Source organism: Balaenoptera borealis, assembly GCF_965194805.1.
Source record: "Balaenoptera borealis genome assembly, chromosome: 13".
Taxonomy (NCBI): Eukaryota; Metazoa; Chordata; class Mammalia; order Artiodactyla; family Balaenopteridae; genus Balaenoptera; species Balaenoptera borealis.
Genome location: NC_138870.1, coordinates 92,413,109 through 92,430,946, shown reverse-complemented (window position 1 = coordinate 92,430,946; position 17,838 = coordinate 92,413,109). Strand labels below are relative to the sequence as shown.

Sequence of the window (17,838 nt, the reverse complement as noted above, 5' to 3'; positions counted from 1 at the left end):
AAGGACAACATGGAGAGGCAAGAACCGCCCGCCCCCCCTTTCTTCTAGCTGTTCTGAGAGAGGCTGGGCAACTTCCTAAAGGGGATGCCCTAGGGCAGTACTTTCCAGTCTTTGTCAGGTGTGGCTCCCACAGAGGAGGATAATTGTATGGTACAAGGAGGTGAATAGAAAAAATTGCTGGCAGCAGAGGGCAGCCAAGCCTGAGGGGTAGCCCTGCCTGGTAGCCTGGAGATCTCACTTCAAGAGATGAGCGTCTTCGTCGCCTGTAATTCATTTCACGGCACACCAAGGTGCCAAGTCACCCCGTTTGGGAAGCTCAGCTCTTGACGTTTTTGCTGTGATTGGACCGCGGTGTGCTGTATTTCTGCACGTGGCATAGTTCCCTTCCGTGACATCCTGCAGGACATGTGTCATGCCCCTCATGTTACGTGATTGGTTAATGGACAGACTGGGGCCCATGCTCTCGAGTGCTTGGAGGAGATGACCCGTCCTCGTCCCGTTGATTCTGCCCGTCTTCAGTTCCTTGAATGGTGTCCCAGCTGGGGCCCATAGGTGGTTGTTGGTCCCTTTGCCCTGTTTTCAGGTTACCCCTGACCTGAGACATCTTGTGAGAACGTTTCCCAAACTCTGAGCCACCACGTCTCCGTCTGAGATCCCCGATTGTCAGTTCATCCTTTCAGGGCGTATTACTTTCTCTTCTCTTGTTACCAGTTGTCACTGTCTCCAGGCATGGGGGCCCGGGGCGCACTGTTTAGCTATTCAAGCCAATTGCCATTTCTCTCATCCCCGAAATGTAATTGAAAAGAGCCTTAATGGTTTCCAAATGATGATAGCTCCATAAACCGATTAAAAAGGCCTTAATAAAACTGTCTCGAGTTATTCTTGACAGCTGCCGCCAGTGCTTTTTGTGTCCCAGTGATCCCAGCGAGAAATAAGGGCACTTTTTCTTGCGGTCCAAAGCGCCAGGAAAGTCCTCTTCCTCCATCTAACTGCTCCCCCACTTGCTTTGCTCCCCAGACGATCCACGTTGCCATTGTCTGTGCCGGATACAACGCCAGCCGGGATGTCGTCACCTTGGTGAAGTCGGTCCTGTTTCACAGGTAAGCGTGACTGTCGTCCTCCGCGGGCTCACGTGTGTAGCTGCCAGCCTGTGCCTTTCCTCCAGAAAGGGTTAAATAAAAGCAACATTTCTCATCAATCATTTAAGCTGCCATGAAAATGTGAATATTGTCTGAAACCCTGGGGAGATTATCATGTTAATAATGTTTAACAGCAGTGATGAGGTGCCCTCTCACAGTGTTTAGAATTGTAGCTCTTAGACCTTAAGGGACCTTCAAGGACACTCCAGATTTGCTACGTCAGTTTCTTCATTGCCTTCCCCTGCCTGACAGTCATCATACCTCCATTTACACTTCCCTGCTGACAAGTTGTGTTATGGACTGAATTGTGTCCCCCTAAATTTTATTTGTTTGAATCCTAAACTCCAGGACCTCAGAATGTGATGGTATTTGGAGATAGGGCCTTTCAAGAGATAATTAAGTTAAAATGAGGTCATATAGGTAGGCCCTAATCCAGTATGACTGAGGTTTTTATAAGAAGAGAAGATTAGGACAGAGGGACAGCCATTTTACAAGCCAAGGGGAGAAACCTTAGAAGAAACCAACCCTGCTGACACCTTGATTTTGGACTCCTAGCCTTCAGAACTAGAGAAAATAAATGCCAGTTGTTTAAGGCACACAGTCTGTGGCATTTTGTTATGGCAATTCTAGCAAGCTAATACAGGATGCTTATTCTATTCCAGCGTAGCCCATCCCACCTCCGGGTGTTTCTGACCATTAGACAGTCCTGCCTTACATCAAACTGAACTTTTCCAACCGGTAGATTGTGTGATGAAGTCCATTGGTGCTAGTGCATCACCATGGAGACAGTCATACAAAGGATGGATTCGTCTTCCACCTGGAAATGACAGTCCCTCCTGAGTCCTCTGTTCTCCAAGTCAAACTCTTGCCATTTGCTTTTATAATACTTTTTCATGGCACTTTTCTTCTGTCCCCTCACTATTTTGATTGATACCTAGTTATATTCAGAGTGTATCCAGAATTGGGCCTACAGCCCCAGCCAGTGTCCTTGGGCTCTGCTCGAACATTCTTTCTTACCAAGGATTTGGATGAAGCCCATCCACAGCTGCAGCCAACAGCATGGAAATGTATCAGGTGACCACGGCAGGATCCAGAAGGGTCTTAGCAGTAGGAACAGTCATGAAGAGCTCCCACAGTTTAATTGAACAGTGATCAATGTAAAGTTTTACACCAAAATCTGTCAGCAGCATAAAAGGAGAAGGGAGAGATGGTGGACGCCCAAGACATACCCACCCTGCAGGAAGGTGGGATTCATCTTGTGTCCACTTCCTCTCTCAGTCCCCCAACCAGCCCATCTGTCACCGATGCCTTGAGGTCCTCCTGCCTAAGTAATTTTCAGTTCCACCCCTTCCCCTCCATCCCCACTGTGACTGTCATAGCTCATGTCTACATGTACTCTCAGCTGTGCTTTCTGTCTCCCTGACCCATCCTCCCTAATGTCAGAAGGATATTTCAGGCATGCAAATCTGATTTCCTAAAACCTTTCATTAGCTTCTCCTTGTCGAGGGAAGAGAATTGAATCTCTTTACTGTGGCACACAGACCATCCGGGAGGTGACGTCATTCTCAGCAGTGTTCTCTTTCTCCTCCTTGCTGTTTCTTCATGCTCCAGTAGCACTGATCTGCTGGTAGGTCCCCACCCTCTCCAAGGCGCACCCTGCCTGTTGTTTTCCTCTTGCCGCTCTCTCTGCCCATTTCTCCCCTCCCCCTGCCTCTCCCTGCCACCCCAGGCTGGCAAACTCCTTTTATCCTTGAAGCCTTTGTGTAGGCATCATTTCTAACCGGAAGCCTGGGTTGGGGCTCCCCTTCTACCAGCCCATAATACCCTGTGTATCTTTCTATCGTTATATTTATTACATTGTAATTTATTTATGTATTCATGTTATATCTTCTGTAGTAGAATCTGGGTCTTCTGGAGACAGACACCATGCCTTATTTTTCCTGTTTTCCCAGTATCTCAGCAAAGTACTTAACATGTATTATATGCTCAGTAAGTGTTGACTTGTTTAATAAGTGAACCTAGGAGACTGCATTAATAAATAACCTGAAGAGTGTTAATTCAACCAGTTACCTACTAGCCCAGATTTAGTTTGATTTCACATTCAGGCCGCTATATAGCTCAGTGATGTTCAGCAGATCATCTCACTCTTGAGACTCCAGTTTGTGTATCAGTTAGCTTTTGCTAGGAATCAGTTCACCCCAAAACTTACTTGGTTGAAAACAATATTTCTTAGCTCAGCTGTTTGTACTGAACTCACGTGGCTGGTTCTTGCTGGGCCCCCAGTGTTCCTGCAGTCAGCTGGCAGGTTAGCAAAACATCAGATTCACTGCCTTCTGGAGCAGGGAAGGGAGTTGGGAGAGGTAAACAACCAACAAATATATTACAGGATCAGTTACTGCTAGGGGTGCTCAGGTTCTCCTTGTAGCTCTGTCCGGTTGCCACTGTGATTTCAGTTGTACATCTGAGGAGGAGATGGGAATGTGAATGAAGAGGGGCCCTTTCCCAACACCATGGCTTCTGTGCATTTTTGAGACTCATGGTTCTGCAGCCTTCATCTGCCCCTTGAAACCAGGCATTATGTAGGCTAAGCATTGAATCAGATGAGTGGTTCTCAGCCTTTATGTGTTTAGTTCTTGTCTCTACTAAAGAACTCGGGTCCCTCCCTGATTGAAAAAAAAAATCCCACTCTTTAGAGAAGAGTATTTGCATGATGACAGGTAGTCGTGCTCTTTCTCAATTACGGCAAATTTAAGGTCATAAAACCTAAATAATTCCAATAGTTGTTGAAATCGTAAGACTCCTGTTGAGTATAAACTTTTACTCCTACAGTAGCTGAAGCACAAAGATGTTAAATTTAAAAATAGCAATAGTGGGCTTCCCTGGTAGCGCAGTGGTTAAGAATCCGCCTGCCAATGCAGGGGACACGGGTTTGAGCCCTGATCCAGGAAGATTCCCACATGCCACGGAGCAACTAAGCCCATGCACCGCAACTACTGAGCCCGCGTGCCACAACTACTGAAGCCTACGCACCTAGAGCCCGTGCTCTGGAACAAGAGAAGCCACCGCAATGAGAAGCCTGCGCACCGCAACGAAGAGTAGCCCCTGCTCGCAACTAGAGAAAGCCTGTGCGCAGCAACGAAGACCCAACACAGCCAAAAGTAAATAAATAAAATAATAAATAAATTTTTAAAAATAGCAGTAGGTTTATTATCAGCTGCTGATGGCATGCCATACTTTCATGGCGGCATGGGGATTTGAGAAGAAAGCAAATTCTCAGTATGTGGTATGAACATTCTACACCCCACATCAGTGACTACTTCATCTCCTTGGACCGAATAGCCAATTAAGTCCCTCCCATCCTTGAAATTCTACAGATGCGAATCATTCTGTGAATTGATATGCTGGTGATAATGATTTGAGATATCAAGACAAAAGGACCTTTGAAAGACATTCAGCTCAGAAAGTCCAGCTATAAGTAGCTTCATTGTTTCCAAAGCACGCTATGAGGATTAACTAATACTTGATTATAAAATACTTTGACAAATGGAGTACCTTCTTAATGTGAATAATATAGTGGTGCAGGATGCTTCTTTTGGCTTTCACTGTTAATTACAGTAATTAGATTTATTTTCCAGACAAGAATTTTAGCAAAATTTCATTTAAGGTTTGCTTTGTTACATCAAATCAATTTTGCTTCTGCAGCACGCTTAATGACAGTGGGCACACTATATTTTAAAAGATAGTAAAAGTGTTATGGGCACTCTTATATGCTGATGCTGGCAGTAAAAAATTGCTATAACCTTTTAGAAAGAAAGTTCATAGTATTATGACCAAGATATTTACCCTATGACTACTTTAGGGAGTCTGTCTTAAAAGGATAATCCTAATTACAGAAAAAAAGTTTTTGCAAAATATTGGTTATAATCATAAAAATTCAAATAATACTTAAACAGTAAGTCTAAATAATGGAATGTCCTCTTATAGTAAACCATAGTCTTAGTTGATTGTAAAAAGTATGCCATAACATGGACAAGTGATATTTTAATTAATTTATTTATTTATTTATTTATTTTTTGGCCGTGTTGGGTCTTTGTTTCTGTGTGAGGGCTTTCTCTAGTTGCGGCAAGCGGGGGCCACTCTTCATCGTGGTGTGCGGGCCTCTCACTATCGCGGCCTCTCTTGTTGCGGAGCACAGGCTCCAGGCGCGCAGGCTCAGTAGTTGTGGCTCACGGGCCTAGTTGCTCCGCGGCATGTGGGATCTTCCCAGACCAGGGCTGGAACCCGTGTCCCCTGCATTAGCAGGCAGATTCTCAACCACTGCGCCACCAGGGAAGCCCAACAAGTGATATTTTATGATATAAGGTGAGTGACAACACAATTCAAAAACTCATGCATAACATCGTTCCACTATATAAATACATGCACACATGTGTGGCATGCATACAGATACACATATACATGGTTGAAATACGGGGGATGAAAGAATAGCAAAACATACATGAAAAATGGAATTTTTGTATGTTGTGCCTGGGGTGGTAGAAATACAGATGATCTTGGTTTTGTTTTCTCTTTATATATATTTTTGATCATCTTATTCTGCACCCTCTATGATGAAGAAAAAAGGAAGATGAGAAAAATAAATACAAAATAAATGTGAGCAAAGGTATACCTAGTTGAAAATAACACAATATGTGTCTGTGTCACCTAGATGGGAGACTATTTAAAGAAAAATTGGGGGGATGCCTGTAACTCCAATCCCAGGTGCAGATAAACTGGGAAGTATAGCTGCTCTTCAAGGAAGCCGAGCTTTTAGTGAGCAGAGGAAAAAGTATATATATTCACTTAGTCACTAAGTGCTTACCTCCTGGGCAGGAAGGTGGACCAGCTTGTAAACATTTAATATTCGTTTGCTGGGATGATCTACTTACTCTTACTCCACAGCCCTGTTGGCAGGAAGAAACTGGGTGATTTGCCTTACTTTTCATGTCAAACAGCTGGGGTTTTGTGTGTGTGTGTGTGTGTGTGTGTGTGTGTGCGCTCACGCCCGTCTTTTTTTTTTTTTTTTTTTTTTAAGCTTTACTTGTGCCCCTCAAGAACAGAGAGGATAAAACAGCATCTTCGTGACCAGTGTCTGCCTCTAATTGTCTTATTGCTTATTCAGGCTTAAACTTGTTATAGAAGCAGTTTCCAGATTTGGAAGGGAGGAACCTAGGATTTAAGTAAAAGAAACTAGAAGTAGGTTCTGATTCTGGACTTTCTATCTATGAGCTGGTGACCCAGCAGGTCACTGTACTTCTTGGAGCTTTGCCTTGCTCCCCAACCTCTCATAGAGCCCTATTGTGAATATCAAAAGAGGTAATCGATGTGAAACATTTACGTATTTTATTTATTTAACAAATAGGAAGGTAGTTCTCACTGTACATCAGACTGTGTTCGCAGTGTTTTTCAGATATGAACGCATTGAATGTTCATGTAGTTCCGTGGTGTGGTTATTGGTATCCCCATTTTATAGATGATGAAACTGAGGATCCATATGTGAAGTCAAGGCTCAGGGTCACAGAGAGGAGGGGCAGGGCTGGGTTTGGACCCAGTCAGTCTAGCTTCAGAGTCTGAGCTCTTGGAAAGTTACCGTTTTGAGTATCATTTTCTTATTTTTATTTTCATTCATCATTTTGGGTGACCATGTAGACATTATTATTATTCCGGTAATTTCCATTATCATCCTCATCCCCCCCCCCCAGGTATGTATTTTTGAGGTGTTAAGTATAAATAGTGGTTTTAAAGGCCTGGACATTAGTGTTCTAGTAAGACTTAAGAAAATCGCATAGAGGAAAGAAAAGAAAATGGTAACTATGTGAGGCGATAGATGTGTTAATTAGCTTGATTGCGATGATGATTTCACAATGTATACATGTATAAAAATATCACCTTTAATGTTTTCAAAGTATTTAATGTACACCTTAAATATATACAATTTTTATTTGTCGATTTTACCTCACTAAAGTTCAGGGAGAAAAACAGCAAGGACATGTAGAATCTGTGAACAGGTAAAAGATCTATGCTATTCAGTCACGCATGTATATGTAAAACCAAAAAGAATTAATTCGTATAGTTCAGATGCCAAGGATAGGTCATTGTATTTGACCTTCATCCCAACCCTGTACAGTGGATGCCGTTACTCCCACAAATGGACAAGGAAACTGAGGCTCAGAGAGGTTAAATAGCTTGTTCAAGGTCACAGGTGAATAAGTGATGCTCCTGGGTTTCCAGCCTTGGCTCCGGCCAACCCTGGAATCCATGCTGCTTTTACTACACCATGAGGCCTTTGATTTGCTCTGTTGTTCTCCCCGGGAGAGCTTTTCTGACATGATACTGACTTGTCCTCGATTCTTCCCACATTATCAAGGCCACTTGTCCTCCCCCAAACCAAGAACTCACACTGAAAAGCCCTCCTTCGGGCTGCTGTGGTCTTCTGCAGTGAGTTCCATTTAAAACCTCTCAGTGTAACAGATTCCCTGAGCATTCGAGGTGCTGTCACAGGCTCTTTCTTTTTCTAAAACTGCAATTCCATTGTAACCTTAATAATTAAGGATGATTTCAACTCAGCTGTCCCTGTATATTTTAATAAAAAACAGACTTTGGATTGCCTTACAGGGGCTGTGGCACACTCCTGACAAAATAAGAAAGGAAAAGCAGGGAGAAAGCTAGGGTTTAATCATCTTTGCCTCTTTGTATTACCATATTTATTGCATCCCAGCCTGGAACAGGGGAGCAGTTAAGGAAACCGGAGGCAGCAGGAGCATTGCTCATTATGAGCAAAATCTGCAGGCTGTGCTAAAGATGAAGCATGCGCTTGCTTCCTTCTTTGTTAAAAAAGTGTGATCTGGTCTGAATTAGAACAGACCTAGTGTCTGTGTTGCTTGAACCCAACCAAGTGGACCCCATTGTATTTGAAGATGTGTCCTCAAGCTTGCCTGTTCAGGTAGAAGCCTTTCCTCATGGGCTTAAAGCAGTGCTCCCAAAATGCGTATGTAACTGGTAGACTGGTATAAAAGACTATTTCAGATGTTATATAGATGTAAAATTAAATAACATTGAATCATATATTAAGAAAATTATTCCTTTCTTGATTCTTCTGAATGAGTTCTTATTATCTTCAGTTTATGAAACTCATTTTGGCATAAATATGTTCTTAACATCTGTCTAACTCTTGCTAGTTTACCTCTGGACAACAGAGAATAGGATGGAGGCTCATCACCTCTGGCTGATTTGGGGAATTGGAGGCCTATATCTTTAAAACATTTTTACCTTCCTGAGTTAGGAACCAATTGCAAAATAAGACTCAGAAGTTACACATGGAGAATGAAATATCACCTCTACTGCTGTTAGTCCTGAACTGTGGGATGTTCTTTCAACTGTGGGTTCTTTTTTGGCCTCATGAATTGGGTTTACTTACCGTCTGAGCCAACCTGGACAACTGCAGGCGTTCCCCACCTGGGCAAATGATTTACTGTACAACACAGTTCCCCACGGAAAGAAGCCCAGAGACAGCTGAACAGACCAGACCTCAATCCCTCTCCCAGACTGGTAGGTCAGGCCATCACTCCACATCTCAGGCCAGTAAGTAAGCATTGGGATATAAATCACATACCATGAAATTCACTCTTGAAAAGTGGTTTTTAGTATAGTCAGAGTTATGCAGCTGTCACCACTATCTAACATTAGATCATTTTCTTCATCTTGTAAAGAAACACCCATATGTATTAGCAGTCACTCCCCATTTCCCCCTCCCTCCATCCCCTGGCAACCACTAGTCTACTTTCTGTTTTTATGGATGTGTTTATTCTGGACATCTCATATCAACAGGATCATGTACTATTTGGTCTTTTGTGACTGGGTTCTCCTACGTAGCATAATGTTTTCAAGGTTCATCCGTGTTGTAGCACGTGTCAGTACTTCATTCCTTTTTATTGCCTAGTAATATTCCATTGTATGCATGTACTACATTTTGTTTATTCATCAATTGGTGGCCATTTGGGTTGTTTCTACTTTTTGACTATTATGAATAATGCTACTCTGGATGTTTGTGTTCAAGCTTTTGTGTGAATATATGTTTTCATATTTTTTCGTATATAACGAGGAGTGGAATTGCTGGGTAACTCAGCAATGGTAGCTTTGCTCAATTTTCTGAGAAACTGCAAAACAGTTTTCCAAAGCAGCTACAGTTGTGTTGGAATTCCACAAGTAACAAATGAGAGTTCCAGTATCTCCATATCTTTACCAACACTTGTTATCATCTATCTCTTTATTTTAGCCATGTTAGTGGATGGGAAGAGGTGTCTGAGTTTTGATTTGCATTTCCCTAGTGACTAGTGATGTTGAGCATCGTTTCCTGTGCTTCTTGGCATTTGTATATCTTCTCCAAGAAATGACCATTCAGATCCTTTGCTCCGTTTTTAACCTGCTAACTTGTCTTTGTCTTGAACTGTAAAAGATCTTTACACATTCTTGGTTTTAAGTCCCTTATCAGACATATGCTTTGCAGATATTTTCTCCCATTCTGGGACTGTCTTTTTCACTTTCTTGATGGTGTTTTCTGAAACACAAAAGTTTTTAATTTTGAAGACCAGTTTATCTGTTTTTCTTTTGTTGTTTGACCTTTGGATGTCATATCTAAGAAACCATCACCTAACCCCAAATTAAAAGATTTACTCTCACATTTTCTTTTAAGTGCCTCTGCACCTCATTTCCAGGTAATTGTGTCCACTCAGGGAATTTGGTTCTCTTCGGTAATTATTCATTTGTCCGTTCATTCATTCTTTCAATAAACAATCACTGGATGATTATATCTACAAGGAACTGTTAAAAAGCTGAGGAAAAGATCATCAACAAAATGTAGCTTCCAGTGCCAAGACTCCGTCTAACAGGGAACAGTTGCAAAAATCTAAGTTTTGAGCCCTGATGTCAGTGGGAGGCACTAAGAAAGGGCATTTGACTCCGTGGAATGGCTTCCTTAGAGCCGTGGCGTCTAAATTGAGAACAGAAGGCTGGAAGGGAAGTGCGGCAACGTGTAGGCGGTGTGGAAGCCACGACAGCGTGAACACAGCCTGTGGGAGAACGTGGCCAAGTCCTGGACCTGACTCACGGCCAGGCACTTTCTAGGCACTGGGGTTGTAGAGGGGGTTAACGAGAGAGTAGGCGCTCTGTGAAACGAGAGAATCTCTACCCTAGACAGCTCACATTCTAGTGGAGGGTGGAGACAGACCTGCAGATGAAGATGGAGATTTCTAATACTAGTCAGTGCTAGACAGAAACCAAACAGGGCAGTGGGGTGGGGAGTGATGGGGAGGGAGAGGGGCATTTTGGATAGAGTAGCCATGGAGGGCTTCCTTGAAGAGATGACACTTCAGTTTATTCTTGAAGGAGGGATAAGAGGTGGCCACATGCAGGTCTGCGGAGGACAATGGCTGGAGTGCAGGAGGGAGTGGGGAGGCGTGAGCATGGACGGGGGACGGGGTGAGCTCATTGAAGGTCCTGTTAGCTCCAGGCGGGAGGCCGTGTGGTGAGCGGGGGATCACGTGATCATTTTAGAGAGTTCAGGGCTTCCAGGACGGACGAGCTATTGGAGGGAGCAAGCTCAGAGATCGGGGAGAGAAGGGGTGAATATATTCATAAGATGTTACTGAAGGTTAGTTGGGATAATAATAGCTAATATTTATGAAGTCTTACTGCCTGTGAGTCACCGTTCTAAGTCCTTTATATATTTTAACTCAGTTAATTGGACAGTAACTTTGAGGTAGGAGCCATCAGTATCAACCCCATTTTACAGATTTGGAAACTGAGACTAAGATTTAAAAAGCTCACTCAAGGTCACATCATTTGTGACAGGACCTAGATAAGAAGCAGCCAGGCGGTTTGGCTTCAAAGACCCAACCATGAGACTAACGCTGCCTCTGGGGACTTGCGGTTGACTGGGTGTGTGGGACGTGGGCGGGGAAGGAGCCCAGGTGACAATCCCATTTCTAGCTTATGAGTCTGGGTGAATGGTGCACCTTTCACTCAGGCAGGGAATTCAGGAGGACGGACATGTGTAAGGGGCCAAGAGAGGACAACACGAGCCCCTATTTAATATGCCAGGCGCTGTTCCAGGGGGTGGGATACACCAGTGAATGACCAACCAGGTCCCTGTCCCCATGGAGCTGACATTCTTGGTTTGTTAGGAGGGTTGTAATTGGGTCGTCTTGATTCCAAGGGGCCCATGGGATATGAAGTGGGACCATCTGGTTGGCAGCCGGATTCAGAAGTTAAAGCTCAAGGGCGACATTCTGGCTTACACAGGGGCTCTATGAAAAGTGGTCTGGGCCATGCTTTCAGGTGCTTTTCCTCGTGGCCGCTGGAGGTGCAGTTGACGGGACCCACATCCTTGTGATGGTCCCCAAGGTGGAACATTAGCAGAGCCCATCCAGGTGTTCATCCTCCCCACAATGAGACGTGCGCTACTGCTGGCTAGACCGCATTGGATTACTGAGACGGGGTCAGCAAACTGTCAGGGTCCTGGTGGTCCCCTGAGCTGGGGACTGTGTGTCCTCTGATTAAGCGTTTTCCTGGTTGTCTAATGCGGGAAGCTGATGAGGCTCACTGACCCCTTTGACAATGCAAACACCTAGTTTAGCCCTAAAGATGAGCCCAGTGTCTTTCTGGAGTTAAACTCCCTTCTGGAGAGATGCTTTAAATAGACCAGAGGAAGAATGCAGAAGAGGGGGAGAGCCTCATACAGATGCTTGCACCGTCCTCCTCTGAGAGCCTGTTCCTCTTACCCACGCTGGCCCATCTTCTGCTCGGTAACTAGATTAACCTCCTGAATTACAACTTCAATCTGCTGCCTGCTGAGCTCCCCAAACCTTGTCTGGCTGTCTTCCTGTTGTTAATACTCTCTCTCTCTTCTTTTTTTCCTCCCCATTCCGGGCATACACTAGGTGTTCAATAAACGTTGTTGTGTGATCCACTCAAATAAAACTATTGTTCTTTCACTGACATATGGTGGACTTTCCCACCTCTGTTCCTTTCCTTATTCTGTTACCTCCTGCAGAATGCCTTCCTGTATCCTCCATCTTTTTGCATCCAAAGGTCCGGTTTACTTGCCACATCATCCATGGATACTTCCTAGATTGTCCACTAGTGAGAAGTGGTCTCTCCCACCCTTATACTCCAGTAGCACGTATGTTCCTCCTTGTGGAACCGTCCTGTACCGTTGTGCAAGTTGTTCACTATCCAGTTCCAAGAGTACCTTCACTCACCGTCCATGTCCGTGTCTTCAGGTGGCTCCCTGGGAGCTGTGCCATTCCCAAACTTTGCGGCTGTGTGTGTAGCCCAGTGTTATGGCACACCGGTGTTCTAACGTTTATGTGGTTATTTGTATTCTTTCTCTGTCTCTGCCAGATTGACTGCTGCCTGAAGAGAGGACTCGGAGCCCATTCATTGTCTAAATCCCTATTCTGCCTTACTTGCTGCTTGATAGCTCTTTGTCGGATGTTTATTCATTCAACTCATTTTTTGTCTGTGAATGGAAGAATTAATTGAAAACACTTTATTTGAAAAGTGACGCAAAAGCAATAGAGAAAATAACAGCTTCATAAGTTAATGTAGATAATAGTGGTCCTAGTCCATTCAGGCAGCTATAACAAAATACCACAAACTGTGTGGCTCATAAACAAGAGAAATTTATTTTTTTTCTCAGTTCTAGAGGCTGGGAAGTCCAAGATCATGGCACCAGCATGGCCTGACTCTGGCTGGGGGCCAACTTCCTGATTACAGACTGCAGACTTCTCTCTGTGTTCTCATGTGGTCAAAAAAACAAGAGGGCCTCTTTTATAAGGGCACTAACCCCTTTCAGGAGGACTCTTCCCTAGTGACCTAAATACCTCCCAAAGGCCATACCTCCTGGTATCATCACCTTAGGGCTTAGGATTCAACATACGAATTTGGGGTGGGGGGAAAACATTCAGACCATATTCAGACCATACCAATTGTTAGCATATATTGAAATACTACATGCCAGGTATTTGCTAAGTGCTTTATGTACATCACTTAATTGTCACAATTACCCAGTGTACTACTGCTTACTTACCATTATTGTTTCTGATTTGAAATGAAGAAATTGAGGCATAGAGAGATGAAGTCACATGCTTTCGGTCACTCGGTTAGTCATTAATGCAGCCAGGGTTCTGACCCAGATGTCCTGGAGCAGAGTGCCAGCCCTGAACCGTTGATGCAAGCATGCCATCAGCTGCTTTTACTTCTTATGGGAATGTGAACGGTGACAGGGAAGGAGGGGCGCTGGCTTCCTTCCCCTGTTGTACCAGTGATTCTTGGGCACCCATTATTTGCCATCCTCTCTGCTGGGCACTGGGGGTGGCGATGAAAAGATGGTTCCTGTTCTCAGAGGCCTCGTGGTGGAGAGAAGGAGCCAGGTGTTTGAATTTGCATCACACAGTGCTTTGCTATAAGCGGTAGATTAGCTTTTCATTTGAGGTGCCCAGTTAGCAGGAAAAGGGAGGGATGAGGATGGGCTCACAGAAGGCTTTGAGGAGGAGATGCCTGACAAGGGGAGTTTGAAAGGAAGAACAGGTACTCAGGGACCTCCAAGTATCAGGGGAGTATCCCAGGGAGAAGGAACAGCCCAGACAAAGATACAGATGTGTGGAAAACGTGATGCGTTGGGGCAAATATGAGTATCTTGATCTGTTTGGTATTGTTACCCCATGTCTAAAATTAAGCCATCTCTCTACTGTGGGTAAAAATGCAAGCTGACAGTTATACAGATTTATCTTCATTCATTCTTGATACATAAAACTCCGGTCACGGCTCCTGGGAGAGGGACATGACTGTGCCGACACTGAGGGCTACAGGGACCCTCTGACTTCCAAGTGGCTGTCTAGCATGTCTCTGGCTTAGCGTCCAGGTAAGTCACTGGCCAGTGAACAAACACACCATCACTGCCTCATGCCACCAATCATCACCTAGGACTGCTGGCAGCTTCTTATAGGGAAGCGACCTATAGGGCTTCCAGGGAAGCTGTAAGGCAGGCATGCCCCTTCCTTCTGAGTATAGATAGTTTAATGGGAGAGTTTGCAGTGTTCACGCCATGGGTGCCATGGAGAAATTCAGCAGTGCTGATTGCTCCTTTGGGTCATTTGTTCAGCTCAGCACCCTGAGTACCTGTTTTGTGTTTGGCAGGTTGGCCTTGGATAATAACTTTCTTCAGGTCTAGACTCATCTACCCAACTCCACCTGGCTTTGCCACCCTCACCTTAAACTTGGTCTACCCAGTCCCAAACCCATCGTCTTCCTCCAGTGTGCCTTTCTTCTTGTAGCCCCTGTCCTGAACGAATCACCACCAGCCCAGGAACCCCCGTGTCTTCCTCTTCCTCTCCATTTCTCCCATATCTAAGACCTCTTCTCCTGAAATTCCTCTGGATTCCACTTCTCTGTTGCTCTTCCCCAGACACTAAGTCGGATTCTCGTTTCACATTCACCTCATCTCCTAAATGAGGTGTACACCTCTGTTCCCCTTAGCTGCCCACTATCCATCACCTATCCCACTCTTCATTTCGTTTATTGAACTCCTGCTGCATCCCAGGCACTGAGTTCGATCATGGGGCTCTCCATTTCAACACAACTGGCATCCTTTACCCCCCTGAGCTCACGGTCGAGGGGGGATGCAGACCAGTAAACAGGCAGCCACAGCCTAAGGATGGGCACAGATGCTGAGATGACTGTGCATTAGGAAGGGCCCCTGACTTAGTCCTGGGTCATCGGGGAAGGATTCTAAGAGCAAATGATGGCAGACCTCAGAAGTGAAGGCTGGGTGAGAGAGAACCAAATGCTGAATGGGGGCTGTGGAGGCGGGGAAGGAGGAGGAGGAAGAAGGAGAGGACAAGACCACGAGAGCAGGGATGGTGTCTTACCACCATGTCCCCAGCATCCTGCTCGTCACCTGGTGAACAGTGGGCGTTTAATAAGTATTTATAGAATGAGCAAATGCAAGAGGGTTTCCTGCAGAGTAAACGGTATGTGCAAAGGCCCAGGTGGAGAGAGAGCATGGGGGTAGGGGGAATTGAAAGAAACCTGTGTATCTAGAACTTAGAACAGGGCTGGAGAGCGATTGTGCAGGAGGCTGAGAGCTATGGGGCTAGTCTGTTACTCCCCCCCACCGAGCTGATCAAATCCAGACTGTTTAAGTGGGCGTTCATTGCACTGCTCCCTACGTGCTTGCATCTCTCCCCTTCTCTGCTCGAACCCGCGAGTCCCTGCTAGCCCTTCCCTTCCCACCACACCCTCAGCACCCACTGGGCTCCAGCCAGAGTCTCGTGTTATTCTCCTTGGATCGAGTCCCCTCTTCCTTTGCCAAGAATAAAGTCATTTATCCTTCAGGGCACTACTTCCCCCAACTCTTACACATTCTTCTGACCCGGTCCAGATTAGCCCTTCTTTTTCTTTACTCTCCTGGAACCCTGTGTTCTGTTGTACCTGTTATCACAATCCACCTTCTGTTTATATTTGGGTTTATATTTAACTGTCTCTAAATAGTAAGAACTCCTTGAGGTTGGGGTGGGCGAGGTCATTCTCATCTTTAGATTTCCAGAGGTGCTCATTCGTGGTATTACGATGTATGCTGTTATTCATACTAGAGCAATGATATTTCTGATAATATTTCTTCTGGGATGAACTACTGGTTTGTGCCTGGCAGTCCCTCAAGAAGGCGTATCTGCTGTCTATTATTATCCCATCTATGTTTGTTGTTGAGATGCATCATATATTGTACTTCTTATCTCATCTAATTGACCCAGTAGCCCGTAGAGGAGGCTTTTCGCATTTTGCAGAACGAAGAAGCAGCAGTGCAGAGGTATAAGTGACGTGCTCAAAGTCCTCCCGTAATAGATGCCAGATCTGGGCTTCAAACCCATTTCCATTTGAATTGGAAGCTTTGCCCTTGTGTACTGCTGGTTTGTATTTTGGGTGCTGGCTCAGTGTAACAGTGGGTCAACTAGGTAGAATGAATAAAGGCTTTAGAAATATTACAAGTGAGGATGAGCTGATTCTCAGTTATGGGAGCCCCAGGTGATGCCATCGTGGCTGCCTGTTTCTCTTTCGGAGAGGAACAGGCAGAAGACAGGACTTAGTGCTATGCTGGGGGAGAAGTGACTTGCCCACTCCACACAGCCGGTCCAGAGACCTCATCCTTTGTCCACGTGCTTCTGCACTGATGCTGGTACATCCAGGTGGTAAAGATAAAGCATTGACCAAATTGTTACACATGCTCTACTTAAGATTTTTAGAAGCACAGATGCCGTAGTAACAGGTATGGCAGTTGGCTTGCATTGAGTGTCACCAGTGATTTTACTCTCTCTGGTCCTTGGTTGCCACGTCTCTGAAATCCTGAGGTTGAATGAGACATCCTCTCTCCTTCTCAGCTCTGACATCCTCCCCAGTAGGAAACATGCCTGATTGTCCTTCATCACTGCTGTTAGAAACTGGCCACACGTTACCAGCTGGTAAGAGCGTGTCTCTGCGGCCTTGGTTCTCCCTCCTGACTCTCCTCCTCTCCCTGCCCACAGGCGGAACCCCCTGCATTTCCACCTCATCGCCGACTCCATCGCCGAGCAGATCCTGGCGACGCTCTTCCAGACCTGGATGGTGCCTGCCGTGCGAGTAGACTTCTACAACGCGGATGAGCTCAAGGTACCGGTGGGAAGGGAGGTCAAGCAGGATGCTTTTCTTGTTTCTGGTTTAGTAGACAGCAGCAAAGGCAGAAATCTCAGCTCGCAAACCGGAAACGTCCAGGGTATAACTGAGGGTGTTTGCCACTTGAATCTGATTTGATTATCTGAAGCATTAAAGCAACCATTTCTTTAGCCCAGAATGCGTGTTGGTCTGTGCAGTTCTGGCCACCAAAGCTTTCTGTGGAGGCTGGAGGCTACCGGCCTGGTCCGTATTTAAGGAAGGCCTATGGTGGCCGATATCTGGAGAATTCTGTTACCCGGTGAGGTCAGCGCTGAGTCCGACAGGCCTGGGTTTGAATTCGTATGTTGTCATTTACTGGTCATAAGACACAAAGTAAACAAGCTATACCTTTGGATCTGTTTTTTCATGAGTAGAAATGTACTTATAACACCAACCTCATGGAGTAATTAAGAGGCTCAAATGAGAGAACATATGTGAATGTGCTTTAAAAGACTATGTTGAATAAATATTAAGGATTATGTTGGGCCAGAGGGTTTCAACCAAGGGAGACTCATTTCACCACATCATTCCCTTGCTTAAAATCCTCCTGTGGTACCACGTGGTCTGCATCAAGCTTCAGATTCACAGTCTGATTTAAAAGTCCTGCATATTCTGGCTCTTGACTCATCTTCCAGTCTCATCTCTGGCCATTCCTGCAAATTTGCTTATTACTCAGCTCGAAGAAACCACCTCTGGGCTCTCTGTCCTCCCTCCTGCATTTGAGCCTTTGCTTCTGCTGTTCCTTCTATCTGACACACCCTTCCAGCTACCTGTCACAGCTCCCACTCATCCTTCAGGACTCAGCTCCATGGCCACCCCCTCTGAGAACTTCCCATGACTCCTCCAGGAAAGAGGAAGACGTTTTCTGTTCACTTGCCCGTTGACTGCTTTAGTTTAGAACCTTCTTAACAGGGGA

General features: G+C 45.2%; 1 protein-coding gene across 5 annotated transcripts in view; it reads left to right on the top strand.

Moving 5' to 3' along the window:
- LARGE1 (LARGE xylosyl- and glucuronyltransferase 1) overlaps window positions 1-17,838 on the top strand; it is a 596,040-nt gene that overhangs the window by 287,231 nt on the left and 290,971 nt on the right. For all 5 annotated transcript variants that reach the window (XM_082348930.1, XM_082348932.1, XM_082348931.1 and 2 more), the window contains exons 4-5: window positions 1,018-1,100; window positions 16,757-16,880. In XM_082348930.1, the coding sequence (XP_082205056.1) occupies window positions 1,018-1,100; window positions 16,757-16,880 (207 nt within the window). The remainder of the gene's footprint in view (window positions 1-1,017; window positions 1,101-16,756; window positions 16,881-17,838) is intronic.